The sequence below is a fragment of the Balaenoptera physalus genome, assembly GCF_965194825.1.
Source record: "Balaenoptera physalus genome assembly, chromosome: 2".
NCBI classification, from domain to species: domain Eukaryota; kingdom Metazoa; phylum Chordata; class Mammalia; order Artiodactyla; family Balaenopteridae; genus Balaenoptera; species Balaenoptera physalus.
Genome location: NC_138883.1, coordinates 10,905,553 through 10,929,229, shown reverse-complemented (window position 1 = coordinate 10,929,229; position 23,677 = coordinate 10,905,553). Strand labels below are relative to the sequence as shown.

At 54.5% G+C, this 23,677-nt stretch overlaps 1 protein-coding gene across 1 annotated transcript in view; it reads right to left on the bottom strand.

Moving 5' to 3' along the window:
• ASB2 (ankyrin repeat and SOCS box containing 2) overlaps nucleotides 1-23,677 on the bottom strand; it is a 42,858-nt gene that overhangs the window by 2,443 nt on the left and 16,738 nt on the right. The window contains exons 3-9 of the mRNA XM_082449201.1: nucleotides 19,636-19,734; nucleotides 16,314-16,480; nucleotides 15,332-15,487; nucleotides 13,044-13,289; nucleotides 9,827-9,998; nucleotides 2,121-2,685; nucleotides 1,020-1,173 (exon numbers count right to left, since the gene is read on the bottom strand). Of these exons, the coding sequence (XP_082305327.1) occupies nucleotides 1,020-1,173; nucleotides 2,121-2,685; nucleotides 9,827-9,998; nucleotides 13,044-13,289; nucleotides 15,332-15,487; nucleotides 16,314-16,480; nucleotides 19,636-19,734 (1,559 nt within the window). The remainder of the gene's footprint in view (nucleotides 1-1,019; nucleotides 1,174-2,120; nucleotides 2,686-9,826; nucleotides 9,999-13,043; nucleotides 13,290-15,331; nucleotides 15,488-16,313; nucleotides 16,481-19,635; nucleotides 19,735-23,677) is intronic.

The following is a 23,677-nucleotide window of genomic DNA, read 5'->3' as shown; positions in this document are numbered from 1 at the left end:
GATGATAATAACTTTCTGTGGGTCAGCCTCTGTGCTACGTGATTGACAAGCACTTGGTCAGAGACAGGACTGTGCCCCCTAGAGCCAGAGAAAGCCCTGGGGCAGCTGGATTGCCTCGGGGCAGGCATCTCCTCAGTATCAGCTGCAGCACCCAGCTCAGCTGGCTCTGACGCCTCACCTGCCCATCATTTCTTCTAGGGATTCTTGGCCTGGCTCAGCCAGGCTGTTCCATCTACACTGCACACAGCTGCTGGACCGTGGCCAAAGCCCACCTCACTGTGCCAGGCACACACCCGCCCCTGCAAACACCCCAAGCTGGCAGAGCTGGATGGGGCTGGACATTGAGCCTGCCCAACCTGCTCTGCTCACACAGGGATACTGAGGTCCAGAGGGAAGTCCTGCCCACGGTCACCCAGCAAGCCCCTGGTTCCAGAGCTCCGGGGGCCTGTCCCCTAGACCAGTGCGGCTCCAGGGGTGGCCAATGAACTGACAGCACCGGCACCACCTGGCAGCATGCTGAAATGCAGACTTTTAGGCCCCGCCCCAGACCTGCTGAGTCAGACTCTGCATTTTTAAACAAGACGCTCAGGTGCTTCGTGTGCACTGTGCAGTTTGAGATGCCCTAGCCCATCACTCCCTCCTCCACCCCGCCACACTGCTTCCCAGTGGCCCATAATCCTGGGCGACTTACTCTAAAGGTCCTGATACCCCGCGGGGAGCTGGAGTTTTTGTTTAAAGCATCCTAGAGAGATTTGGTGGCGGGATGTTGGGGTCGATCAAACCTGGGTTTGAAGCCCAGCTCTGCCACTAACTAGTGGTGAGACACTCGCCAAGTGACAGTTTGAGGGCCAGGCTCCTCACTTACAAAACGAGGAACCACGGAGACACTGGACTTGACACGCAGCACAGAGCCTGGCACGAGAAGGTGCTCATCAAATGTCAGTAACAGTCACAGGCCCCGAGTCCCGGGCCTGAGTCAGGCAGGGTGACCTGCCAGCCACAGCAGTGACGGCCCCTACCTGCTTTCTCCTTGATGACAGCCCAGTCCTCGAAGCTGTCAATGTGCTCCTTCAGCCGGGAGCAGAGCTGCACGTTGCCCACGTAGTCCAGGAGGACGTCGATGATGGGCCCTGCCCAGCGGCTCACCTCCGGGGCAGACAGGATCTCGCAGAACTGAAAGGGAACACACGCCAGTGCTGGGACACCCAGGACCAAGGGCACTGCTTCAGCAAGCTCATCCTACAGGTGGGAACCTGTGGCCAGTGAGGGCAGGGGACGTGTCTGAGGACAGACACTGGGCACGTCCAGGGGAGAATCCAGTTCTCCGCATCCACACCCCTCTCTCATCAACACAGGCCTACTGCTGCCAAAAGCGGGAGGTGGGCAACTTGGGCAAGTCACATCACCTCCCTAAGCCTCAACTTCCTTGTCTAGAAAATGGGTATATGACACCAACTTCAAGGGTTTTTTAATGAGAATTAAGGTAATATAAACGTAAACTTCTCTGCACACAGAGGTTAGCCCATAAGTGATGGCCATTAGCCATTGTTAATATCTCCAAGAGGAGGTTGTTTCTAATTTCCTTTTCATTTTACGTTCTGGCTTATTTAAGTCATCACCATGGACAGGTCTTGCCGCTGGGGGTCACTGACCTTCTGCACCTCACCTGACCTTGTACCAGCCTGCTCTCACCTCCACCCCGATCCTGGTCAATCAACCTCATATCCAGGTGTAGGTTTGCTGGGGGCGATGAACCCCTCAGTTTTGCAGAGTTCCTCACCAATCCCCTGCTCCACTGTTCCTTCCCCAAAAACAGCAGACCAAAGAAAGGACTTAATTTCTCACGTGAACCACTAAGTTCTGCTGCCTCTAAAGCATGCTAACACCGGGTTCCGCTGCCTCCGAAGAGCGCTAAATACTAGCTTACACTCCCTCCAAAGTGCACTGACCACGAGTCCACACTGCCTCCAAATCCTGCTAATCACCATCTTCTGCTGCCTCCCTAGTGTATTCCACCCCGCCTCCGGTGCACACAGCCTCGGGAGCGAGTGAACCACTAGTCCCCCCAGCCTCCGGAGCGCACTGGCCCTGGCCGCCCTCCCCCAGACGCGCCTTCCTACCTGGACCACGCCTGGCGCCTTGTTCGAGGCGGGCGCGTCGTTGAACCTGTTGGAGGGCGACGGGGCGGGCGGGTGCGGGCCGTTGCCGTACAGGCACGAGAAGCAGGGCTCGCCGTTGCAGCCGAGGTCCATGATGAACTTGAGCAGCGACAGGCACTTCATGGAGAACATGATGGTGGCGGGGAAGGCGGTGGGGTGCGTGGCGATGTAGGCGTCGATGTTGGCGCCGTGGTCCAGCAGCAGCTGCATGGTGCGCAGGCAGCCGTGGCGGATGGCCACCAGCAGGGGGTTGATGACGTCGCGGTTGGGGTCGGCGCCCGCGAGCAGCAGCAGCTCGGTGGCGTACACGTTGTTGTTGACCACCGCGAAGTACAGCGCCGAGCTGCGCCGGTCCTCGTAGAGGCGCGCGCGCTCGGGCGCCAGGGGCGCGTTCACGTCGAAGCGCGCGCTCAGCAGAGCCTCGAGCACCTCGTCGTTGTTGCGCTCGGCGGCCAGGTGCAGCGGGCTGATGCCGCTACGGCGCACGCGCGTGCGGCTGGTCACCGGCAGCAACATCTGCACGATTCTGCGGGCGGGGCGGGCACGCGCGGGTCACGGGGCTGCCCGCACGTCTGGGCCGGACCCGACCCCGGGGGGAGCGGAGGGGCCAGGCTCGGCCACTCGCAACCACTGAGTGAGGAGGCACGGGCCCACCAGCAGGGGGCGCCGCGGAGACAGCCGTTCTCACAATTACCACTTGGGGGAGACTGGGTCTGCTTTACAGATAAGGAAACTTGAGACTCAGAGAGCTTCCACCACCTTCTCAAAATCACAGAGCCAGTAATGAGTGGAGCTGGGCTTCAAACCCACAACCCTTAGCCTCCAAAGTCTGAGTCCTTAAAAACCTCAGCCAGACTGGCCTGTGGTTTCAAGAATCTCTTGCCGACTTATTTCAGGCTAAGGAGTGTTGCCCATTCCCAGCTCAATTATCTGAGGGAATTGATTGGAAGGCCCCCAAACCTAATGACTGTCCGAGCTACTATCTTCAGGAGGCAGTAGAGCCACATCGTGAAGCGTGGAGCTAGACCCTGCCCTGCCTAGGTAGGCTGGGGATGTGGGTAGGCGTGGGCGGGCAGGGACAGCCATATCCAAGGGCTTACTATGTGCCAGGAGACATCCAAAGGCCTTACAAACACTATTCGGTTTAATCTTTACAACACCCCATAAAGTATGTCTCGTCATTCCCATTTTTCCGGATGACAAAACTCAATGCTCAGAGCGGTTAGGGGACTTGCCCAGGCCATACATCGGGAAACACAAACCAGGATTTGTACCCTCCTCTGACTCCAGGGCTGAGCTGTCCTGCATCTCTGTCTTGCTGCTCTGAGGCCTCGGTGGAGCCACCAGGTCCTGGGGGACAGGAGGGGACAAATCTGTCTGGCCCCAGCCACTCCTGCCCCAGACCCCAGTTAGCCCTCAGTGACCATGAGGTCGCCTCCCCGGTTCTGTGAGTCTCAAAGCCTCTTCCCCTGAGGGCTGACTCTAGCCTCTCCCAGGCTCTCTGCCCTGCCTGTGGCTTGGAGAGGGTTGATCAGCTGCGGCTGAGGTTGGAGATTGCTGCCAGCCCTGACTCTGCTCTCTTCTGCTGAATCAGGCGCTATTCTCAGCACTTAACCTACGCTAATCTGTTATATCCTCCCAACAGCCCTGTGAGATGTGTACTAGCATTAACCTCATTTACAGATGAGGAAAGAGAAGCCCAGGGATACACAGCCAGTAGGTGATGGAGCCAGTATTTGAACCCAGGTAGTCTGATTCCCCCTAGAGTGAGGGCCACACTCTTAACCACTCCTCTACTTCTTGTGTGGCAGTCAGGAGACAGCTGCTATGTCACAGGGTTCTACATTCTTCACAACACATTACTTGCCTGCCCCATTTTACCTTCACTGCAGGCTGTGGAGGTAGCCAGAGTGGGTCTGTGGCCTTCTTTGTAACAGACGGGGCTCAGAGGGATGAAGTGACTGATCAAGGGCCATAAAGCAGTTCTGGGGCTTGACCCCAGGAATCCTGACCCCTTGTATTTGCTGTCTTCCCCTAGACCCCTGCCACCTGCCAAGCTCTTGCCACTGATGTGATTACAGACCCTAATCCACACAATCCCTGCTGACAGGTGACCTTGTGTGGGCTCCAAGGAAGTGGCCATGGCAGGGCAAGCAGGTGCCACCAGGCCCATTCCCACACCTCTTTGCTTCCTGGCACTTGGGCTCCTGGGGCTTCTGGCTTCTTAGAAATGTGATGCCAGGGACCTCCCATTAGGATCTCAGTGGAAAGTATTATTATGGTTAGTGACGCTGTGTTTGCTTAAAATCTGCCTCTCAAACCTCAAAAGGAAATTCACACACCCAGGGGGGCTAATTGCCTCCTAATTTCTATTTGTGCAGGCTCAGGAGGCCTGACCTCGCTCTGTTGAGGTGCTGGTCAAAGGCGGGGCGGGGGCCTCACCCTGGACCACAGCCATCGCCAACAAATGCTCCCTAACAGCCGTAACATGCCCAGGCACGGGAAAAACAGCAAAAGGGGCTGCCTGGGGCTGCCTGGGGCCACTGGCCAGATGGGCTGGTATGGTCACAGCTGGTCTCCACTGGTCCCCTGCCGAACCAAGGGAAAGTGGCAGAAATGTGGGAACGTGACTGGACGTTGCCTAGAGTCCCAGAAAATAACACAGTGAAATTATCTAATTGTTGTACGCTTCTGGAGGACTTGGCCAAGCTGAGAGTAAATGTAATGCTGGGCGGGGGGTGGTCTGGAGATCAGTGTGTCCAGCCTCCCATTTTACAGAGGGTGAAACTGAGACCCGGGTGTGGGGCGGGAGGTGGAGGTTGGACCGGAGGTGGATGGCAAAGCCAGGGCAGAATGCAGGTGTCAGAATGCCCAAGGCCAGGCCTTTCCATGTTGCCCCAGTCCCCCTAGGCCTGGGGAGTGTTGGTGGCCCCACTGCATGTCACTTCTCTCCCACAGCCCAGTTGGTGGGAGGAGGGCAGGAGGGTGAGGGGGATACCCCACAAGATAGACTGGGACATTCCCACTTCTCCCATGGGCAGGTCCTGGGACCACAGGTGCTCACAATTCACCTTAAGAAGAGAACAAAGGTACCCATTGCCTGGCAGAAACTTTGGTGTCTGGGAAGCCCAGTTTCCTGTCCCTCTCTTCTCCTTTCCCCAGCACGGGGGCTGCACCCACCAGCTCAGCCTCCTGGGTTACTGGGTCACGGTGGTGTGACCTCTGCCAGCATTCAGTGTAAATTTGACCATGGACTTGACTTTCACTAGGGAACCAGCCGCCCACAAATGGCTCTGCTCCCAATACCACTGGTAGCACTGTGTCAACCTGGCAGTGTGTGTGTGTGTGTGTGCGTGTGCGTGCGTGCGTGTGTGTGTGTGTTGAGGGAGGATCACCTCTTTTCTGAGCCCTTATGGAGCCAGAAAAGGCTCCGCCAGTGGAGAATCTGCCTGAGGGTGTTCCCAAGGGCACAGTGGGACTCCTGCCCACGAGGGAATCCCTCTGGGGAAAAGTCTGCAGCTTTTCCCCTGGGAGCTGGAGCAGGGGAGCAGGTCTTCCACGAAGGAGGAAGAACAGGCCCACTGCCACTCTGTGCCACCTGCTGGATGAACAAGCAAGCCTAGGGGTCTCCGGGTCCTCAGAGAGAGAATGGAGCTTGCTGAGGATGCAGACTGCGTGCTCTCAATCCCTGAGGGAATCCTGAAAATGCAGATTCCTGGGCCCTGTCATTCTGGGCCCAATTCAGCAGGTCTGGCGAGGGGCCCCGGAATCTGAGGTGGATGATCTATGCATGACGCCTTGAGAAACTTTGCTGCAAACCTTCATTTTCCTCCAGAAGACACAAGCAGTAAACCAGTTTCCTGGAGTGGATGGGGTTAGATAAAGGGGCCTGTCCTCTTATTTTCTGGGAGGTCTTGAGCTCTGAGCCTCAGTTTCCCTTTTAATTAACGGGCATGCTAACTTGCTTATGAGTGTGTTGAAAAATGCATTTTAATTTAATGTATTAAATGTTCTCTATTCTGCCTTTCCCAGAAAGAGTTTTAAGTGGCTTGCAAAGGTAATGTAAATTAGAAGTAAAAGAGAAAGAATATTTAAAAATTAGGGAAGACCCAACATACAAGTCAGTATTATATGTCAGCCACAAACTACATATTGGTTCTCCCCTGGGATGCCTGGTAAAATCACCTGAGGGCTTTTAGAAATCCTGCAGCCCTAGCCCCAACCCAGATTGCTTACAGCGGTATCTCTGAGGGTGGCACCCAAGCCTCAGGGTTTTAAGAGTTCCCCAGGGTTCCAGTGTGTAGCCAAGGTTGAGAACCAGGGGTGTCAGTGCTGTTCTACATTCAGTTTAAAGGGATCTTGTGCCATCTGCTCTTGTCTAATACAACTTCTTAACAAGTCTATCTTTGGTGCTGAGTTTTAATCTCATAAGGTGTCTTTGCTAAACTGGAAATGAAAAATAAGAAAAAGTGTGTCTTGGGGCTTCCCTGGTGGCGCTGTGGTTAAGAATCCGCCGGCCAATGCAGGGGACACAGGTTCGAGGCCTGGTCCGGGAAGATCCCACATGCCGTGGAGCAACGAAGCCCGTGTGCCACAACTACTGAACCTGTGTGCCACAACTACTGACCCCGTGCACCTAGAGCCCGTGCTCCGCAACAAGAGAAGCCACCACAACAAAGAGTAGCCCCTGATCGCCACAACTAGAGAAAGCCCGTGCACAGCAATGAAGACCCAACGCAGCCAAAAATAAAAAAAGATAAATAAATAAATTTATAAAAAAAGAAAGAAAAAGTATGTCTTAGAGGTGCCTAAGACTTTGGGGTCTTGGGGACTCCTTTCTCAGCCACGCCCAAATGTCACGCCCTCCAGTTAAAATTGCTGAAGGCACCATCTGGCAAACACCGAGCCCAGATGCTGGAGCCACTTTCCATGCTACGGACAGGCAGGGCGTCCTGGCAGGTGGCTGAGTGCGGAAGGCCTAGGGAAATTCACATCAAATCCCCAAGCAGCCAAGGGAGGACAGCGTGGAGAGGGCCGCATGCCACATGCCCAGGGAGTGAGTGCAGCTCTGGGGGCTTGCCTGGCCGTGGGCCCTGCCAGGTGGCAGGAGCCGCTGGGAATCGGCTTTACCCCTTTGTAGGGCAGCCCTCAAAAGGTGGCCTGGCCCCTCTCAGTCTTGGGGTCCAGAGGGAACTGGGGTCTGAGGATGGAGGGTGAATAACCAGGGAAATGGCTTTGGGAGTCAGCACGAGTCCAAAGCAGGAGACTCTGCAGGAGAGCATAAACCATTCACACTGGTGGCTCCAGAGAGGCCCAGCCTTTCTCGCCGGCCATCCTTAGCCACACCCAGTGCCCCTTCAAACTCCCCACCAGCTGGGGCCAGACTGCTGACATCCGGTTCCACCTGAAGGCACTGGGCGTGACTGGAGGATGCCAAGTGACAGTCCCAGCTCTGCCACTCTCTGGCAAGCCACTTCCCATCTCTGTCCTCGGGTCTCTCCTCTGCAAAATCAGGCTTGGATTAGATCAATGGTCCCCGCCAAAGGTCTGGCTGGGCTGTCTCTGGTTGACTCAGAGCTTTTCAATGATAGAGACTTGGGCTCCTTCTCTCCTGGAGATTCTGCTTCCGTGTGTCTGGGACGTGTCATTTAAAAAATAGCCCAGAGTGACTGTGCTGTACAGGCAAGTATGGGGAGCCAGTGTACCAGGAGATTTCAAGGGTCAACCCTTCTGTCTCTTTCCCTCGGGATCTCTCTGGAGTCAGGTTAAGATAATCCATGTTTGTTGACTGATGCTGGATCTTTCTGGAGCTGAAGAGCAAGATGCTATCTTGCCCACCACCTCTGCCTGACTTGCGTTGCTTTCATCCCTTCACTGGCTTCACTGAAAAATGATGGAACGTACCCTCCCTACGTAAGAGAGAACGCAGACCCAGTGAGCACCTACTGTGTGCCAGGCGCTCTGCTGAGGGCTTTATTTCCATTCTGTAGCCACGTATATCCAATTCACTAGTCCCCTCAACAGACCCCGAGGCAGTGCAACCTACCTCCCATTTTACACAAGAGGGAATTGAGGCTCAGAAAGGTTAAGCAAGCTCCCCAAGGCCTCAGCAGGCATTCAAACCCAGATATGTCTGCCTCACAGCCTGCTACTTGGTCCAGACAAGGCGGGGTCTCCTCTGTGCATGTATGGGGCACGGAGCGGGGAGGGCATCCTTGGTTGGTCCTTTGCGCGGGTACCTACAGAGCAGGGCCTGGGCCCTGAGGCTCAGCTCTGTCTCCTTGTGTCTCCACTCCATTCTCCAGGATGTCACTCTCACCCCCATTTCCCTCTGCCTTAGCGAAGACCACCCACACTCTCCAGCACGCACGATCTCCTCCCTGCTGAGGACAGGGCTGCATTTCCCAAAGTGTGTCGTCTGGGGTACACGAGATGGGATTTTAGGTGAGAAGTTTTTTTTATTAATTGTAAATTGATCATTTTAACAATTTAATAGTGTGATAAACGTTCCCTTTTGAAAATAAATTCATTTAAAATAATAATGTCTTGAAAGGAAAATACTAAGAAGTGAGGGTACAGATATCTAAAATCAGGAAGAATGTCTGTGAATGCTCAAAGTTTGGGGAACACTGGTCGAATGGAAATTACTGGGCCCTGTGCATCTCCACGGGCAGCTAGAGTTCCACCTCCTAGGCGAGTCTTCCCTGACCCTCCAGCTAGTGGTGGTGCAGGTGGAGGTTTAACAACTTGCTCTCTGGGGGGAGGAGGGGCCTCTGATTTCTAAGAATCATTCATTTCCATGGCGTAAATACTCTCACCATGGCCAATTTCAGACTACCGATGTGATCAGTCAGCTCACAGGAGTCGTACAAGCCAGCTCTAGCACACCTCTGCTTCCAGCCCATGCTAGCCTCTAGGACCACCACGGAGCTCAGCTCTTCATGCTCTTTCATTTGTCATGAATTTGTGTGTGTGTGTGTGTGTGTGTGTGTGTGTGTGTGTGTGTGTGTGTGCGCTCATCTTCCGTCCCACCAGACTGCTCCCTGAAAACTTCAGCTTCTCTCATCTCGCTCAAAGTACCTAGCACATAGTAAGTGCTTAAGAAAAACTAGCTAGTATCAATGGTACTATTTGTATTATTGTAGGTATCCCCTGTATGCCTGCTAACTGCCTAAGAGGTTATCTTTGCATCCCCAACAGAAATATCCACTAGTCCAGACTCATATCTGGCTTCCTGTGTGGAATCCAGTAGATGTGACGTTTGGAACAGGTGAGTAACTGTCATTTGCAAGCTGAGTGACCTTGAGCAAGTCACTCAACCTCTCTGTCTTAGCTTCCTCATTTGAGAAAAAATGAAGGTAATCGTATCTACCTCAGTAGATCTGTTAAAAGAATTATGAAAAGTACAGTTGTTAAAAGGATTAAACACATTTCTAATGTAAAGTGCTGGAAAGTGCCACATAGGTGTTGGCTATTATTATTGTTCCTGGTGTTGTAAGCATTCACTCTAGCTTGCTGACTGCTGAGGGGTCTTCCTCTTTTCCACCTAAAACGTGGCCTGGGCTCTGACCTCTCCTGGGCCTCCCTACCCCCGTGGGCGGGGCATTCAGAGGAATGGGTGGGGCAGGGGAGGGGTCTGGGGGCCCGGAGGCGGGGCCTGGGCTGACCTGTAGTTGCCCTTCTTGGAAGCGATGTGCAGCGGGAGTATGCCATCCTTGTTGGCCTTGTTGGCGTCGGCGCCCTGCGACAGCAGGAACTCCACTACCTTCTCGTGCTCGTTCTTGCAGGCCTCGTAGAGGGCAGACGCGTGGTCGCTGGCCTGTGTGTTGATCTCAGCACCTGGCGAAGGAGAGGCGGATGGGTGAGTGATCAGGGCGGTCACTGTCCTTGATGTAATGCCCACCTCGGGCTGGGCGCTGCTGCCCTAACCACTGTGATGCATTGGATCACCCGGAGGACCTCCAGCTCCTTTCTGTTGCATTGAGACCCACTGTCTGCCATCCTGAGCTGCCACGACGATGCTGGGATTTACTGAGCGCTTGCTCTGTGCTGGACACTGTGCTTTACCTATACTATCTCTCTGAGTCCACAACATATGGTAACCCCACACAATCAGTAGCAACTTTATCTCCATGTCACAGGCAAGGGCGATGAAGCACAGAGAACCTCTGCCACTGGCCCCAGAAGCCCCAGCTCATAAGGGAAGAGCCAGAACTTGAACCCAGATGATCCGATGGCAGAAGCCTTGGCAGATGGTCAGATGGCAGAGACCGTGCTCTCAACACTCATTCCACCTAAAAGGCTCCAGATCCTGCCCTGAGGAAGGCCCTCACAGCTCTAGGAGGGCACAGGGCCTCCTCGTAAAGAAAACCCCTAATAATTTTATTCATTGGGATTTGCTCTTCTCTGCCTTCCATTTCAAGGAATAAGAGAGGAATTACTTCTTGTCTCCTCTGAAGGAAACACTACACCATGCTGCAGGAGGGAGGAATCCAGCCTGGGGACAGTCTCCCGTGAGCCCCGTCCCCTACATCTTCTCCGTCTCCTGGTGGTGACAGAGAGAATGCAGGGGTTTCTCTGCAAAGAGGGGTGCAGCCTGTTCCCAGTCCCTCCCTATTCTGGAAGGAAACAGAACTGAGACGGCAGTGAAATGTCAGTAAGGGCTGAAATCAAGAGCATCTGTTAACCACAGATCCCCTCTCTCTGGGCGTTCAGCTTATCACAAGCTTTCTTGTAATTTAAAATTTTTGATGACTGATTTCTGGTCTAGCGGAAAGAGCACAGGCTTTCATGCCAGACAAGAACCAGTTGAAGTTTCTGTTTCATGCTGTACAAGCTCTGTGGCCTTGGGCAGCCTTTAGGAGCCTCAGTTTTTTCATCTGTTGACCAGGAATAATAGTACCTACTCAACTGCAAGGGGTAAATAAGGCAATGTAAGCAAATATCTGCTATAGACTGAAACACTCATGTCCCCTGAAAACTCATATGAAACGTAATCCCCAGTGTGATGCTGTTAGAAAGGGGAGCCTCTGGGAGGTGATTAGGTTATAAGGGTGGAGCCCTCATGAATGGGATTGGTGCCATAATAAAAGAGACCACAGAGAACTCCCTCGCCCCTCCACCATGTGAGGACAGAGCGAGAAGTTGGCTGCCTAGGAAGTTGGGACAGGCTCTCATGGGACACTGAATCCACCGGCACCTTGATCTTGGACTTCCCAGACTCCAAAACTGTGAGAAATAAACCTTGGTTGTCTGTAAGCCACCCAGTCTGTGGTATTCTGTGATAGCTGCCCGAGTGAACTAAGACAACCTCCCCACGAGGTGGCTGGCACAGCGGGGCTGCTCAGCAAATGCGAGTTCTCCAGGATGGAGGGGCCGGGTCGCAGAGGCTGGTTCTGCCTCCACCCCGAGGGAGAGTTGGCCAGCGGCTCTGACACTGCCAAGCTCTCAAAGTCAGGCTCCCTGGAAACCTGAACCCCGCCGGCCTCCGTCAAAGCCGCCTGCTCACACAAGAAAAATATTTGCACTTGCAAATGGACTCAGCCCACAACAGGAACAGACCCTGACTAAGGGCGTCAGCAGGAGAGCTGGGCAGATGTTTAACGTTAGCCGGTTCCCCTCGCCTGCCCGCTGAACACCCTGCCCTTTGCCCAGCCTCCTTTCCTGGCTCCCAGGACCCTGCCTGTGCCCCTTTGTCCTCAGGCTGGTCAGCCCAGATATGTCCCCAGCGGCAAGGAAGTGCCCTGGGTCTGTTTTCCCAACTGCTCGGGCACGTGCTGAGTAGGTGGACGCTTATCCAGGCCAAGTCCCAGGATGGAAATTCTCGAGGCCTGGGGCGGGGGGGCGGGGTGCGAAGAGCATGCAGTTTGGAGTCAGATGGACGCAGTCGGAATCCAGGCTCTGACTGTGACCAATCACTTAACCTCTGTGAGCCTCGGTCTCCTCATCTACAAAATGGCATGAGGACACTCCCTACCTCTTAGGGCTGTGGAGGAAACCCCACTGGCCTCTTCTGTGTTCATGCTTAGCGCAGTGCTTGGCACACAACAGGGTCCTCAACAAATTATTCCAAATTATTCCAACTCAGCCCCAGCATCTGGCTTACCTCTGTGTTCTCTGTTGCTCAAGTGGAAGGGTCACTTCCCATGGAGGGAGAAAGGAAATCAAAAGTGTTCTTGGGGTAGATCAGAATATAATACTCTTTAACCAAAAGAATGTCTGCCAAAGTCTTGGAGTCTTCTGTTACTGGGACATGATATTTCAGGCAGTATTATTTTATTTTGTGCCATTAAGTGAACAAAGATTTTTCAGAGGCAAAGAGTGCGAAGACCAGGGTTCAAATCCCAGTTCTGCCACTAATTTTCCGTGAGACCTTCGACAAATCATTTTCCTATTCTGGTCCTCGGTTTCATCACCTATAAAGTGAGGAGGTGACCTACATGTTGTCTGAAGTTCCTTCTGGCCATGATAGAAAGAGAAGTGGTTAGGGTGTTGGGAGACTAAGATTCTGGCTAGTTCTATCACTAATTTGCTACGTGACTATAGATAGATAAGTCCCTTCCTCTTTCTGGGCCTCAGATTCCTCATTTGTAAAATGAGGTCGTTGGGCTAGGTCAGAGATGGCTAATATACGGCACGTGTGCCACGCCACTCCAAGTTTGTGCCTAATTGCAGGGATCACTGGTGGAGCTCAACACATTTCCGGCTGAGCCTAGAAACAGCCTCAGAATCCTTCTCAACACGGTACTCCCGGAAGATAGCATCACTCAGTCAGAGTATATCCATAGAGGACCCCTAAACTTGCCTTCCCTTAGAGTTGATCTCGGAGGTCCTTCCCAGCTGTGCCCCTTGGGAACTCCATGACCCAGGGACCCTAGCACTCACCGTGTTTGGCCAGGAACCTCAGTGCCTCCAGCTGCCCGCTCTGGGCGGCCACGAACAAGGGGGTGATGCCATAGACATTCTTGGCTTCCACCTTAGCACCTCTGCTCACCAGGATCTCCATGACCTCCAGGTCATTGTGAGCTACAGACTCGTGCAGAGCCGTCCAGCCTCGGTTACAGCGGTGGTTCGTGTCCGCGTTGTACTGCACCAGCATCCTCACCGCCTCCACGTTCTTGCGCTCACAGGCTGTGCCCAGGGAGAAGCAAGATGGTCAGCAGGGCCCCGGCAGGACCTGGCCAGCCAAGACTTCATTCATTCGTTTGTCCATCTACCCATTCACTCATCAGCCATAAGTGGATTCACTCAACAAATATCTACTGGATCTGTACTAAGTTTCAGTCTCTGCATAAACCTAGGGCATACAACTAAAAGTAATAGTAATACTAATCAGAATTAATATTTGCTGATATGTATCTGGCACTGGTTATGTGCCAGGCACTCTATTCTAAGCACTTCATGTAATTAACTGATTTAGTTCTCCCAACCACCCTTAAAGGATGTAGTGTTATTCCCTTTCACAGATGGGAAAAGTGAGGCACAGAGAAGTTAAGTGACTTGCCCAAGGTCACACAGATAGTAAGTGGCAGAATTGGGATTCAAATCCAGGTAGTCAGTTCTGGAGTCTCTGTGCCCTGGAAGGTTCCGGACTGCCCCACCTCATCTCCCTTTCCAGTGTTAACCTGCTTCAGTCCTCCACGAGGCCGCAAGGGGAGGAGGAGGACAGTGCCATAGTCCTGCTCAAAACACTTCCTCAAAAGCTACTCACTTAATTTGGGTTCAAATTTACCTTCTGAGTCTGCTCAAACCTCCCTTATAAGCCTCATCTTGCTCTAGGCCCTAAATGCAGCCTTAGCGCTGGCAGAGCTATTACCAGAGAGGTTGAGCAATTGTCCAAATTAACCATCTCTGGAAGCTTCTCTGAGTCAGTCAGAGGGGGTGGTGAGAAGGAAGGGGGGCTGCCTGGGTAGTGTTTCAAACAGGACCCCAGGCTTGGTTTCCTCACCTGTAAAGCACAGATAATGGAACCTTCCCGAGAGGATGCCGTGGGAGGATGGAGTGAGGTAGCATATGAAGGCTCTAGGGTGGAGCTTGGCACATAGTGGAGCTCATGCAGGACCAGGGCCCAGGTTTCAGCTGTGAGTCACCCAGCATATTGGGCGCTCTCTCTGGGACAGCTGAGGCTCCAGGTGATGGCTTCAGTGCCCGGGGGACATGAGTTCTAGGGAAGACACTTCCACCGCAGGTCTGCAGTGGACCTGGTTCCTGCTGCCTATGGAATATTCCAGGTGCTGGATACCAGACACAGGGGAAATTGGAGATTTCTGTAGTTTTTCAAAGTGTAAAGGTCCTATCATTTTTGCAAGACCCAAAGCTGATTGCTTAAGTGTATAGGCATGAACTAAACACTTGACCGTGGAGTAGTTCAGAGTGTGGTGCTGGCATCCAGCTCGCGGAGTTTAGATCCCAGATCTGCCCTTGCTGCCTGTGTGATCCTGGCTGCCTCATGTCAGTTCTCTGTGCCTTAGGGCCTCATCTGTAAAATGAGATACTAGCATTGCCTACCTCGTACGTGGATGGATATGAGGGTTAGAAAAAAGAACAGAGCCTGGTAGGTAGTAAGCACTCAATAAATACCAACTGTCATGAGTATTCAGATTTTGACCCTGGGTACTGCCAGGGAAGCCAGTGAATGTCCTTGGATGATGTATTGAGTAAGCCAGGAATGTTTCCTTTTCTCGAACATCCTGGAGGTACAAATTCCCTCTCACGCCTCTTTGCTTTTGCCTATGCTGTTCCCCTTGCTTGTCCAGCTGGTAAATCCCTCCCATTCAGGCTCAGTTCTGGGACGCCCTCCTGCAGATGCCCTCTTCCACATCAGGGCCCCTCCCCAATGTTCCCAGGTGCCTTGTGCCAAGCTCTTCAATGCCAGTAGCTGACTATTACATCATCTGCGAATCGACGCCCACCGGATGGGGAGAGCACATGGGCACGGACCGTATCTTTTCATCTCAGGGCTCTCAGCGTGCCTGGCCCATGGGAGGACTTGGGAAATGTTGACTGAATATGTGCACGAATGAATGGTTCAACTATGTAAGTTATACATCTGAATGAGGCTGCACCATCAAAGTAGACCCCCTTGGGGAGTTGTACACTTTGCAAGCAATCCTCCCCATTGCCCACCTAGTTTCTGGACCCTCCCTCAGGGAAGCCCACCCCAGTGGGCTCACCTTTGTAGAGTGGTGTCTCTCGGGCCTTGTTGGAGATGTCGGGCTCAGCCCCAGCCTGGAGCAGGGATTGGAGGCAGTCCAGGTGTCCCCTGCATGTCGCCAGGTAAAGGGCCGTTTCCTCCTGCAGGGTGCGCTGGTCCATGACTGCTGGGTATGCTGGGGAGGATAGACCAGGAAACTCAAAAGGAGGAAGATACCCACCGCCCCCTCCAACACAGGGGTGGTCCCAATTTCCTCCCAGTTCCAGGGACAGATGTGAGTGGCCTCCACCTGAATTTACCATCCACACTGCCTTCATGCCCTTGGCCTTGGATTCAGTCACTTTCACAGGGCTGTTTCAGCTTCCCGGTCATATTAATCCAGCTCAGATGCCACCTCCTCTGGGAAGCCTTCCCTGGTTGAACCCCCTCCTTCTCCGAATGACCCTGTCCTTCCCTTACACTCCCACCAGCCACTGCCAGAAGTCAGTCTCATGTAGTCACTTCTGCCCTGGAATGTGGTGGGCTGCCTGGGGTCCATGCTTCTTGAGGGCAGAGGTAACTGCTGCCTGCAGGTGTTACCCAGCCACATCTGGCCCGGGGGAGAGCCGAGGCTCAGAGAGGAGGCATGATTTGCCCAGGGTCTCACAGCTGTTGGAGACCGCCTTGGCAGGGCACAGGCACAGCTGCGGTATTTTCCACACCAAATCAGCCCCTGGAACATTCTCGAACAAGCTGGCAGTGGCTCTCCCACAAGTCAGCCCTCCCTTATTCCTTTTCTAGGAATTAGGCCCTCCTGTCCTGGGAGGCCTGGAGAGGTGGCGGGATGGGCGGGGAAGCACTTCCTTGCTTCCAACTTGATGACTTTAACTCTGCAAGCGGGGTGGTAACTTTGCCTTGCCCCCTTCACCATGGTTGTGGTGAGGCAAAGCTCCGCAAAGGAAGTGCCCTTGCCCGTGCGTCCCATTCCCACCTGTGGCTGCGCACAGAGCCCACCGCCTCACCTTGATGCAGCACCTTCAGGCAGCTCAGCTGGCCGTAGTAGGCCGCCTCGTGCAGCGGCAGCCAGCCCTCCTTGTTGGGCTCTGCGAGGTTCTTCCCCGCCTTGATCATCGCCTTCAAGGCCGCTTCATCGCCTTCCTTGATGGCCTTTAGCACAGGGTCCACGGGCCTGTGAGAGCAAGGGGCAGGTCATTCCTCAGGACTGGGGCAGGCAGAGGCAGGGCCGGGTGGCCTTTCTCCCAGAAGGAAAGCAGGGCCTGCTGGTGACCAGGAGTGGGGCTGGCTGTGGGATCGCACAGCCTGCTTGTCCCTGCTGCTCTGGGACAGGTGCTCAGCCCCTGCAGCCGTGTCCTCTCAATAAGGAGAATAATTTTTCCTAACCCACATGGGCGTGCCCTGGGAACTCTGCCCCGACCTCGGCCCTGACCTTGGCCTCTCCGACTCTCAGCTCCATCACGGCTTCCTCAGCCTGCCTGCCCGGGTCAGCCTCTCCCTGCCTCCGGTCCTAAGCCCTCAGCTAACCACTGGCTTTTACGTGTCTTTGATAGTTTGCCCACTGTCTGTCTCCCCCACTGGACTATGAGACTACGAGCTCCAAGACCACAGGGCCCGTGTCCTTCTTTTATCCCTTATGATTTGGTTCCCACGGCCCAGCTCAGTGGCTGGTCCATAATAGGTACTTAATAAACATTTGCTGCTCGAAAGAAAGAGAGAGAGAGAGAGAATATGAAAGGAAGGGAGGGAGAGAGGAAGGAAGGATTCAGAATTTAAGAACCCCAACAATTATTTCACTCCTTCATCCCTTCTATTTCCAAAAAGACAGCCTCTTCCCTGTTAGAGTTTTGCTTGTTTCTTTGGGGATTGTATTTATATCTCTTTCAAAACAATCTTTGCAATGGCCTCCTTTGAGCGTTTGGAGGACACACTGGCCTATGAAGATAAATGCGAGGGCTCTGGACCGGGCTTCGCCAGTGTTCCATCCCCCTGTGCGCATCCCTGGGCCTGGAGTGTTTCCATGTCTTTATCTCCAAGTTGGGCACCACATTGGGACACTCTACTAGAAACATGGCCAGCTCATTCACTTCCACAGATGGAAACCAAGGGTCCCTTTTAAACAGAGCTCCTTGGTGGCCAAAAGAGAAATAGGGGACCCCTCTGTCCCTGCAGCTTTCAGTGGCTGCATCTGCTATACCAAGACCATTTCTACAAGGAGGATTCGGGCTTCCAGTGTCGGCCCCCCAAAGGGATGGAGCACTGACCCCACAGGAGGTTTTAGTGATAATTAAACTCCTTCCCTGAGCATAGCGCTCCAGAGTTTACCAAGAACCTCCGCCTTCGGGGCCTGTTTGCACTGCGACAAAGGCACAGACCCTTCAGGGGGGCACTCCGTACAGTAAACATCTCTCTGGGGTCTTCCCAACCCCTTTCCTTTCTCCGGACCCTTCTCCTCACCTCTAGAACTTTCAGCTGCTGAAAGATTTAAGTACCTGAAGGATTAATACGTTTGACACCTTCACAATTTAAAACTTCTGAATGTCAAAAAGATTTCAGGGCTAATGTGAAAGATAACTTCTTAACTTGGCTCATCCAAGCCACTTTGTTCGTTCGTTCATTCATTCATTCATTCATTCATGCACTGAGCTGGCTTCCCCCATCCTTGGAGAGTCAGTGAGGACGACAGACTGCTGTGGGTCCACTCTTGCGGAATGAGCTGCGTAAGTGGTCCCATTTCCCTGATGGAGGAGGTGAGACCGGAGGCAGGCCTTGTCCCAGGGCCGTCATCCCTGTCAGCGGCCACGATCGGCCCAGAGTGTCTCCAGGGCCAGCCCCTTTACCCTCCCAGCTGCTCCCCACTCCAGCATGAGCGGCACTTCCTCCTGACTCTCAGCCTCTCCCTCCAGCATGAGCGGCACTTCCTCCTGACTCTCAGCCTCTCTGGTTATTAATAGCTTCAGAGCACAGATGCCGGTTAAGGACAGACCCAGCAAGGACGATGGGTAACTGACCAGATAAGCCCTGAAGTCCCCAACAACACCATCACTGCCACCTTGGTGAGTTCCTCTTACGAGCGGCCAGAGCAGCCCCTGTTGGTGTCAGGAAAAGCCCCAGTGGGGTAGGTGTCCTGTCTCTCCTGGAAGGTCTCCTGTGGGACCGGCTGAAGCGGAAGGGAGGAGGGCTAGCTGCCCTTGTGGCCTTGGCGGGTGTGCGGTGTCATGAGAACATTCTCAGGACCCACCACTCAGCTTGGGCCTCGTCCAGCTGTGGTGCAAGGACCCTGGAGCGCTCAGACACACACACCGCCAGCTTCTGTATGAGCTCGGCCAAAGTGCCCGCCCCAGGGCTGGGGGGAACTGCTGGGGGTATCAGACCATCAGAGACTGAGGAGCTGGCCAGGACCCTGGAGGCCACTCTGTCCTCTCCAACCTCCTCTACGGAGAAGGGAGACCCAGAGAGGGCCAGCGGCTCACGGGCAGCCTCACAGGAAGTGGCAGCAGCACTGAGACCAGAACCTGGGTCTCGCTTTTCCAGACTGTCAAAATCCTACCTGCAGCGCCAAGGAAGAGAGGGGTGGCAGGGCTTGAAAAGGGCTGCGAAGAAGGAACAAAACATGGGCCAACTGTCTCCTCCCCACAATGTAACCAATCGAGGAAATAGGGGCTCCAGTGATGGGACCCCTTTTTTGTTTTTAGCTGCTTCTAGGGTCGAGCAGAGAAGGAAACAGCACAGAGCTATTTTCCAAGGACTCACCTAGCCCAGCACCCTGGTGCCAGGCAAACAGAGCCCTTCCTGCAGCTCGGATTATCTTTTGGTTTTAGCACCTGGCACTTAATAAATAAACACAACAGAGCAAACCAAAACTTGTGGGTGTGGGCGTCGTGGGTGTGCTCAGATAGACCCGCGGCGATGGCATGCGGGAAAGTGAGACAGAATGGGGGGCTGGCTCATCGGCCTCAGCTCTGAGCCCCTGGAGTACTAGGGCCGTCTCCCCCGTCTCCCTCTCACTGGGTCCCCAGGTTCAGAGCCCTACGGGGCTACTCCAGCACGCAGGGCCCATTCTGGGGGAAGTGAGGGGTTAATCACAAGCTCAGCCTGGCTGGCAGTTCCTAGAGGATGGAGCCTGCGACCACCAAGCCCAGCTCGGCAGGAGCTGCTGAGTCTCAGGGGGCCACACCTGGGAGGGGTGTTCCTGGGAGTCCCTCCAGAGTACCCCTCTTCCTGGGGGCTGTGGGACCGCTTCCCGTCCCCGCACCCCAACCCCAGTTTGGAGGTGAATGAGCTTGGATGCTCTGGGGGCCGCGCGGTGTGGGGACGGGGGGCACTTACGCCAGCTGTGAGGACTTGCTGCGGTTGTATTTCTGCATAACCTCCTGGAACAGGCCCTTGGGGGCTGAGGTCGGGGCGCTCTCAGGAGACACAGCGGACCTGGAGGGTGCAGGGCAGGAGTGAAAGAGGGAAAAATACTCTGCATATGAGAAGCGGGTCATGGCCGGAGGCAGGAACGAGGACGGAGGGAGAGCGAGGGGGAGAGACTGACAGACAGACACAGGGCTCTGAACCAAAGCAGATGGCCGGGTCCTCCCTGTGCGCTGGACACAGCTGCTGTGTCTCCAGATTATTTTTGGCCCTTGGAGGAAGCCCTGGGAGATTTAAATGACCATATAAGACAACAATGAGGTTAACCTCACCCCACCCCCAAAGGTCCCCTTCCCCAGCCAACCACGCGGGAGGCAGATATGAAGCAAGGTGACATTCTTCACCCAGGAGGATGTGAGAGTAGTCAGCAGCAGGTCCCAGGATGAAAGGGGCTCAGTCCCAGGGCGGCCAGGCTGGGTCCCCACAGGGATGGGCAAGAGATTCACCGGGGTGGGGGGCTAGGGGTGCAAAGCTGGGGCGCCAAGCCAGGTCTGTGCTCCCACCCTCACCTCACTGGCTCACACCCTCATTAGAGGGTCCTGCCGTCCCAGGGTCAGGAACAAGCAGTACAAAGGGTAGAGGAAAAGGATGCATGAAGAAGTTCATCGGAGTCAGGGCTTGGAGTCAGAGTGACACGGGTTCAAATCCAGGCTCTGGCACTCCCTGGCTGTGTGACCTCGAACAGGTGCATCTTCTCTGGGACTTAGTCTGGTGAGGCCTGAGTGCGTGAATGGTGTAAAGTGCTTATCAGAGGGCCAGGCACAGGGCTCCACACGTGTCCACCATTCGTTGCATCATTATTTCGTCACTCTGAGTCTCAGTTTTCCCACCCCACTGGGCTGTTGTGAGGACAGGAGGGGTGGAAGGAGGAGAGGTGGCCACTGCACAGATCTGGATTGGTTGGAGCTGGAATGGGAACAGGACATGCTGGCCCTTCTTCCAGCGGGTTGGGGACCCTGGGGCAACAGACACCCCAGCGGACCCGGCCTGGTCTCCTGCGCCCCTCTGCGGGGTCCCCTGCGGGATTGGGAAGGATGTTGCTACAGGTGACCAGCATCCCGTGGGTCACGGAGATGCTGGAACTGTGACCCTGAGGCCCTGCAGATTTTGTGGACACCCTCAGCCAGGCCAGGGCACAGGGAAAGGGAGGGAGCCGAGAGAGAGGGGAAGGATGCCAGCAGCCCCCCTCACCTGCGGCACCACGGTCATCACCTTCCACCTTCCTTCTCCCCCACCTGCTCCTGAGCAGCGAGGCCAAGCATGATGCCATGAATGCTAGAGCAGGTGCCAATGCCACTGCCTTTCCTAGACTCAGAGACTGAGGCTCCGAGAGGCGGGAAACGGCCTCAGGGCCACACGCAGCTGCAGAGCCGACTCCTGTCTGCCGCGGAGCTCCGACACGTGCTCCCTCCTCCAGAGGCTTGGTGTCTCCCGCCCCTTTGTCCCTTCTCTGGCTCTCAGGCTGCCACGTGGACAGGCCCTGAAACTGGGAACAAGCCCCCACCCCTCTCTGTGCCTCAGTTTCCTCCTTTGCAAAATGAGGAGGCAGGACCAGACCAGGGGTTTCCTCGCTGCTGTGGTTGCCGTGGAGCCTTCACTGCAATGAACTCACGTGGAAACTCAGGACGCCATACAGATCTCAGACCACATCCTGGGGACGGGGTTGCAGAGACTGGCCCTGCCAGGGCCCCTTTTCCCCAGCCCTGAGAGCTGCTGTTTCAGTGTCATTATCTGCACTTGCTCCCGGCCCTGAAAAGCGGAGGATGCTGGGCAAGATGGAAGCAGCCTGAGGCCAGGCCCACCTGAGCAGTCCCCAGCCCTGTGGTCATGACAAAGCCCTGGGCTTCTATCTCTACATGGCCCTGGGGACCCAGTCACTCTCATCACTGATCCATGTGTGGCCTCCCATCACTTTTTGTTGTTAGAATGTTTTCAGCCAGGTAAAACTCATTGATGAAAACCTACCCACCACCCTAAAATTAGGACATATCCCTGATGGTATAATAATAACAGCAACAATGGAAGGTGAGGCTGGCGGGGATGGCAGCGAGATGGCGACGGTGACATTCCCTCACGATGGGGCATGGCTTCGCCTCCTTTCTATCCTCCCCGCCACCTGGACGGTGCATTGGTCCCACGTGCAGAGGAGGAACATTCAGCAAGAATCTCCCAGCTCTTGCTGGTTGCACCTTCTGTGCTAGGGCCTGGGGGTGCAGATCAATGGCATCGGGGTCGGGGTGGGGGAGGACACATACCACCACAGAGCCGCAAGGGAGGGGCCGGGAGAGAGGCAGGGGGACTCGCTCTGGGCGCTCTGAAATTGAGCGTGTTAACTAGGCTTTAGGGGCAGGCAGCATGAGTGCTCAGAGCCGGAAGGGGAGCCAGGCCGCGGACCGGGCTCCGTGCTCTTTCTGATCAAGGCTACAGGCCCCATTTCACCTCAGGTCCAGAGCAGGGAAATTCCCAGCAGAGGAAACCACAAGGGCTGAGTCATCAGAGGTGAGAGCAACCTGGCAGGATGTGGGCACAGGTCATGCCCTGAAAGGGGCCCAGGTAGGGCCCCACGTCCTTTGTCTGGGCGGGTAGGTGGGGGTCGGTAGTATGTCACCATCACCAGCTCCCAACAGCCCTGTCCTGGAGTCCAGCTGGTCCCGGCTTCAGACACAGTTCAGGCTCGGTGAGAGTGGGGACCAGGGCTGTGATGGCAAGGCCCCCTGACTTCTCAGTGGGCCCTGTCTGAGTTAATGAGAAGCCCAGGCCAGCCCCAGGAAGGGTGTTAAATTGGCCTGGACCTGGCTGAACGCGGGTGGCAAGCAGGCATCTTAATAGCAGAGGGAGCTGACAAATACAAGAGTCTTCCCATGCCTGCCACCTAACAGCATCCTATACCTGTTCTCCCATCTGGTCCTCACACGAACCCTATGTCGAGCACAGGTGTCATGAGTACAGGGCCTGGCACCGTAGGCGCTTGATAAATTTAAATGAACGAAACAAAACAAGCAAACAAAAGCCTTTGTCGGGATAGTGTCCCGTATGGTAATCTTGGTGCTGTGTGGTTGTATGCCAAAACCTCAAATTCCTGGAGAACCAGCCCACTGCCCTCTTGGCTGGAGAGAGGAAGAGCTCACACAGGATTGCCACCTCCACGCCCATTCCTCCTATGAGAGTTCTGTTTCTCTCTCACCCACTGGCCAATCCATCCTTTCTGGGCTGGCCAGAGAGGACTCACATGTAGAGAACATGGCTTCCAAGCTGCAGCAACTTCTGCCTTCCCACCCATGGCTAAAATTCATTGAGAGCTTGCTATGTACCAAGTCTTACGATAGGCACATAGCACAAGTCATCTCATTTCATTCTCTAGTCCACTTTGTGAAGGAGATGAAATTGGCTCCCTTTTGCAGATGAGGAAACTGAGGCTCAAAGAGGTTTGCTTCCTCTAGACTGTTCGGTAAACTCCTATTAATCCTGCAAAGCCCACCTCCTTGACTAAGAAGTAAATCAACCCTTCCTGTGTCCCTTTGACACTGAAGCAAGGCTCTTTGCTGCATCCATACTGTTGGATCATTATGTACCTCTGGGCCTTTGCCTTCATTAGACTGAAAGCTTAGGGAGAACAGGAACAAGGCCTGATACACATCCAGGTGCAGGGAAGGCACCTGTCATATTGTAAGTGTACAGTAAGTGTAGGTGGCTTATTTGAATTGTTTGCAGCTGTGCACACATCAGCCCAAGCAAGTTCCTGCTTCATGTTTTCTTCCTTTTTCTTCTTAGAAATTTAACCTTAAATAAAATGCAGAAGTTTAAAGACTGGAAGACTCAGCTTCCTGGACCCACTCGGACTGCTATTTTAGTACCCTTGGGCTCTCTGTTTCATGAGTGCATAAACCCTACTTCTCCCTTGGATGGGACGTTGGTCTGCCTCTCAGGGGGCCCTCAGCGGGCCAAGGCTTGG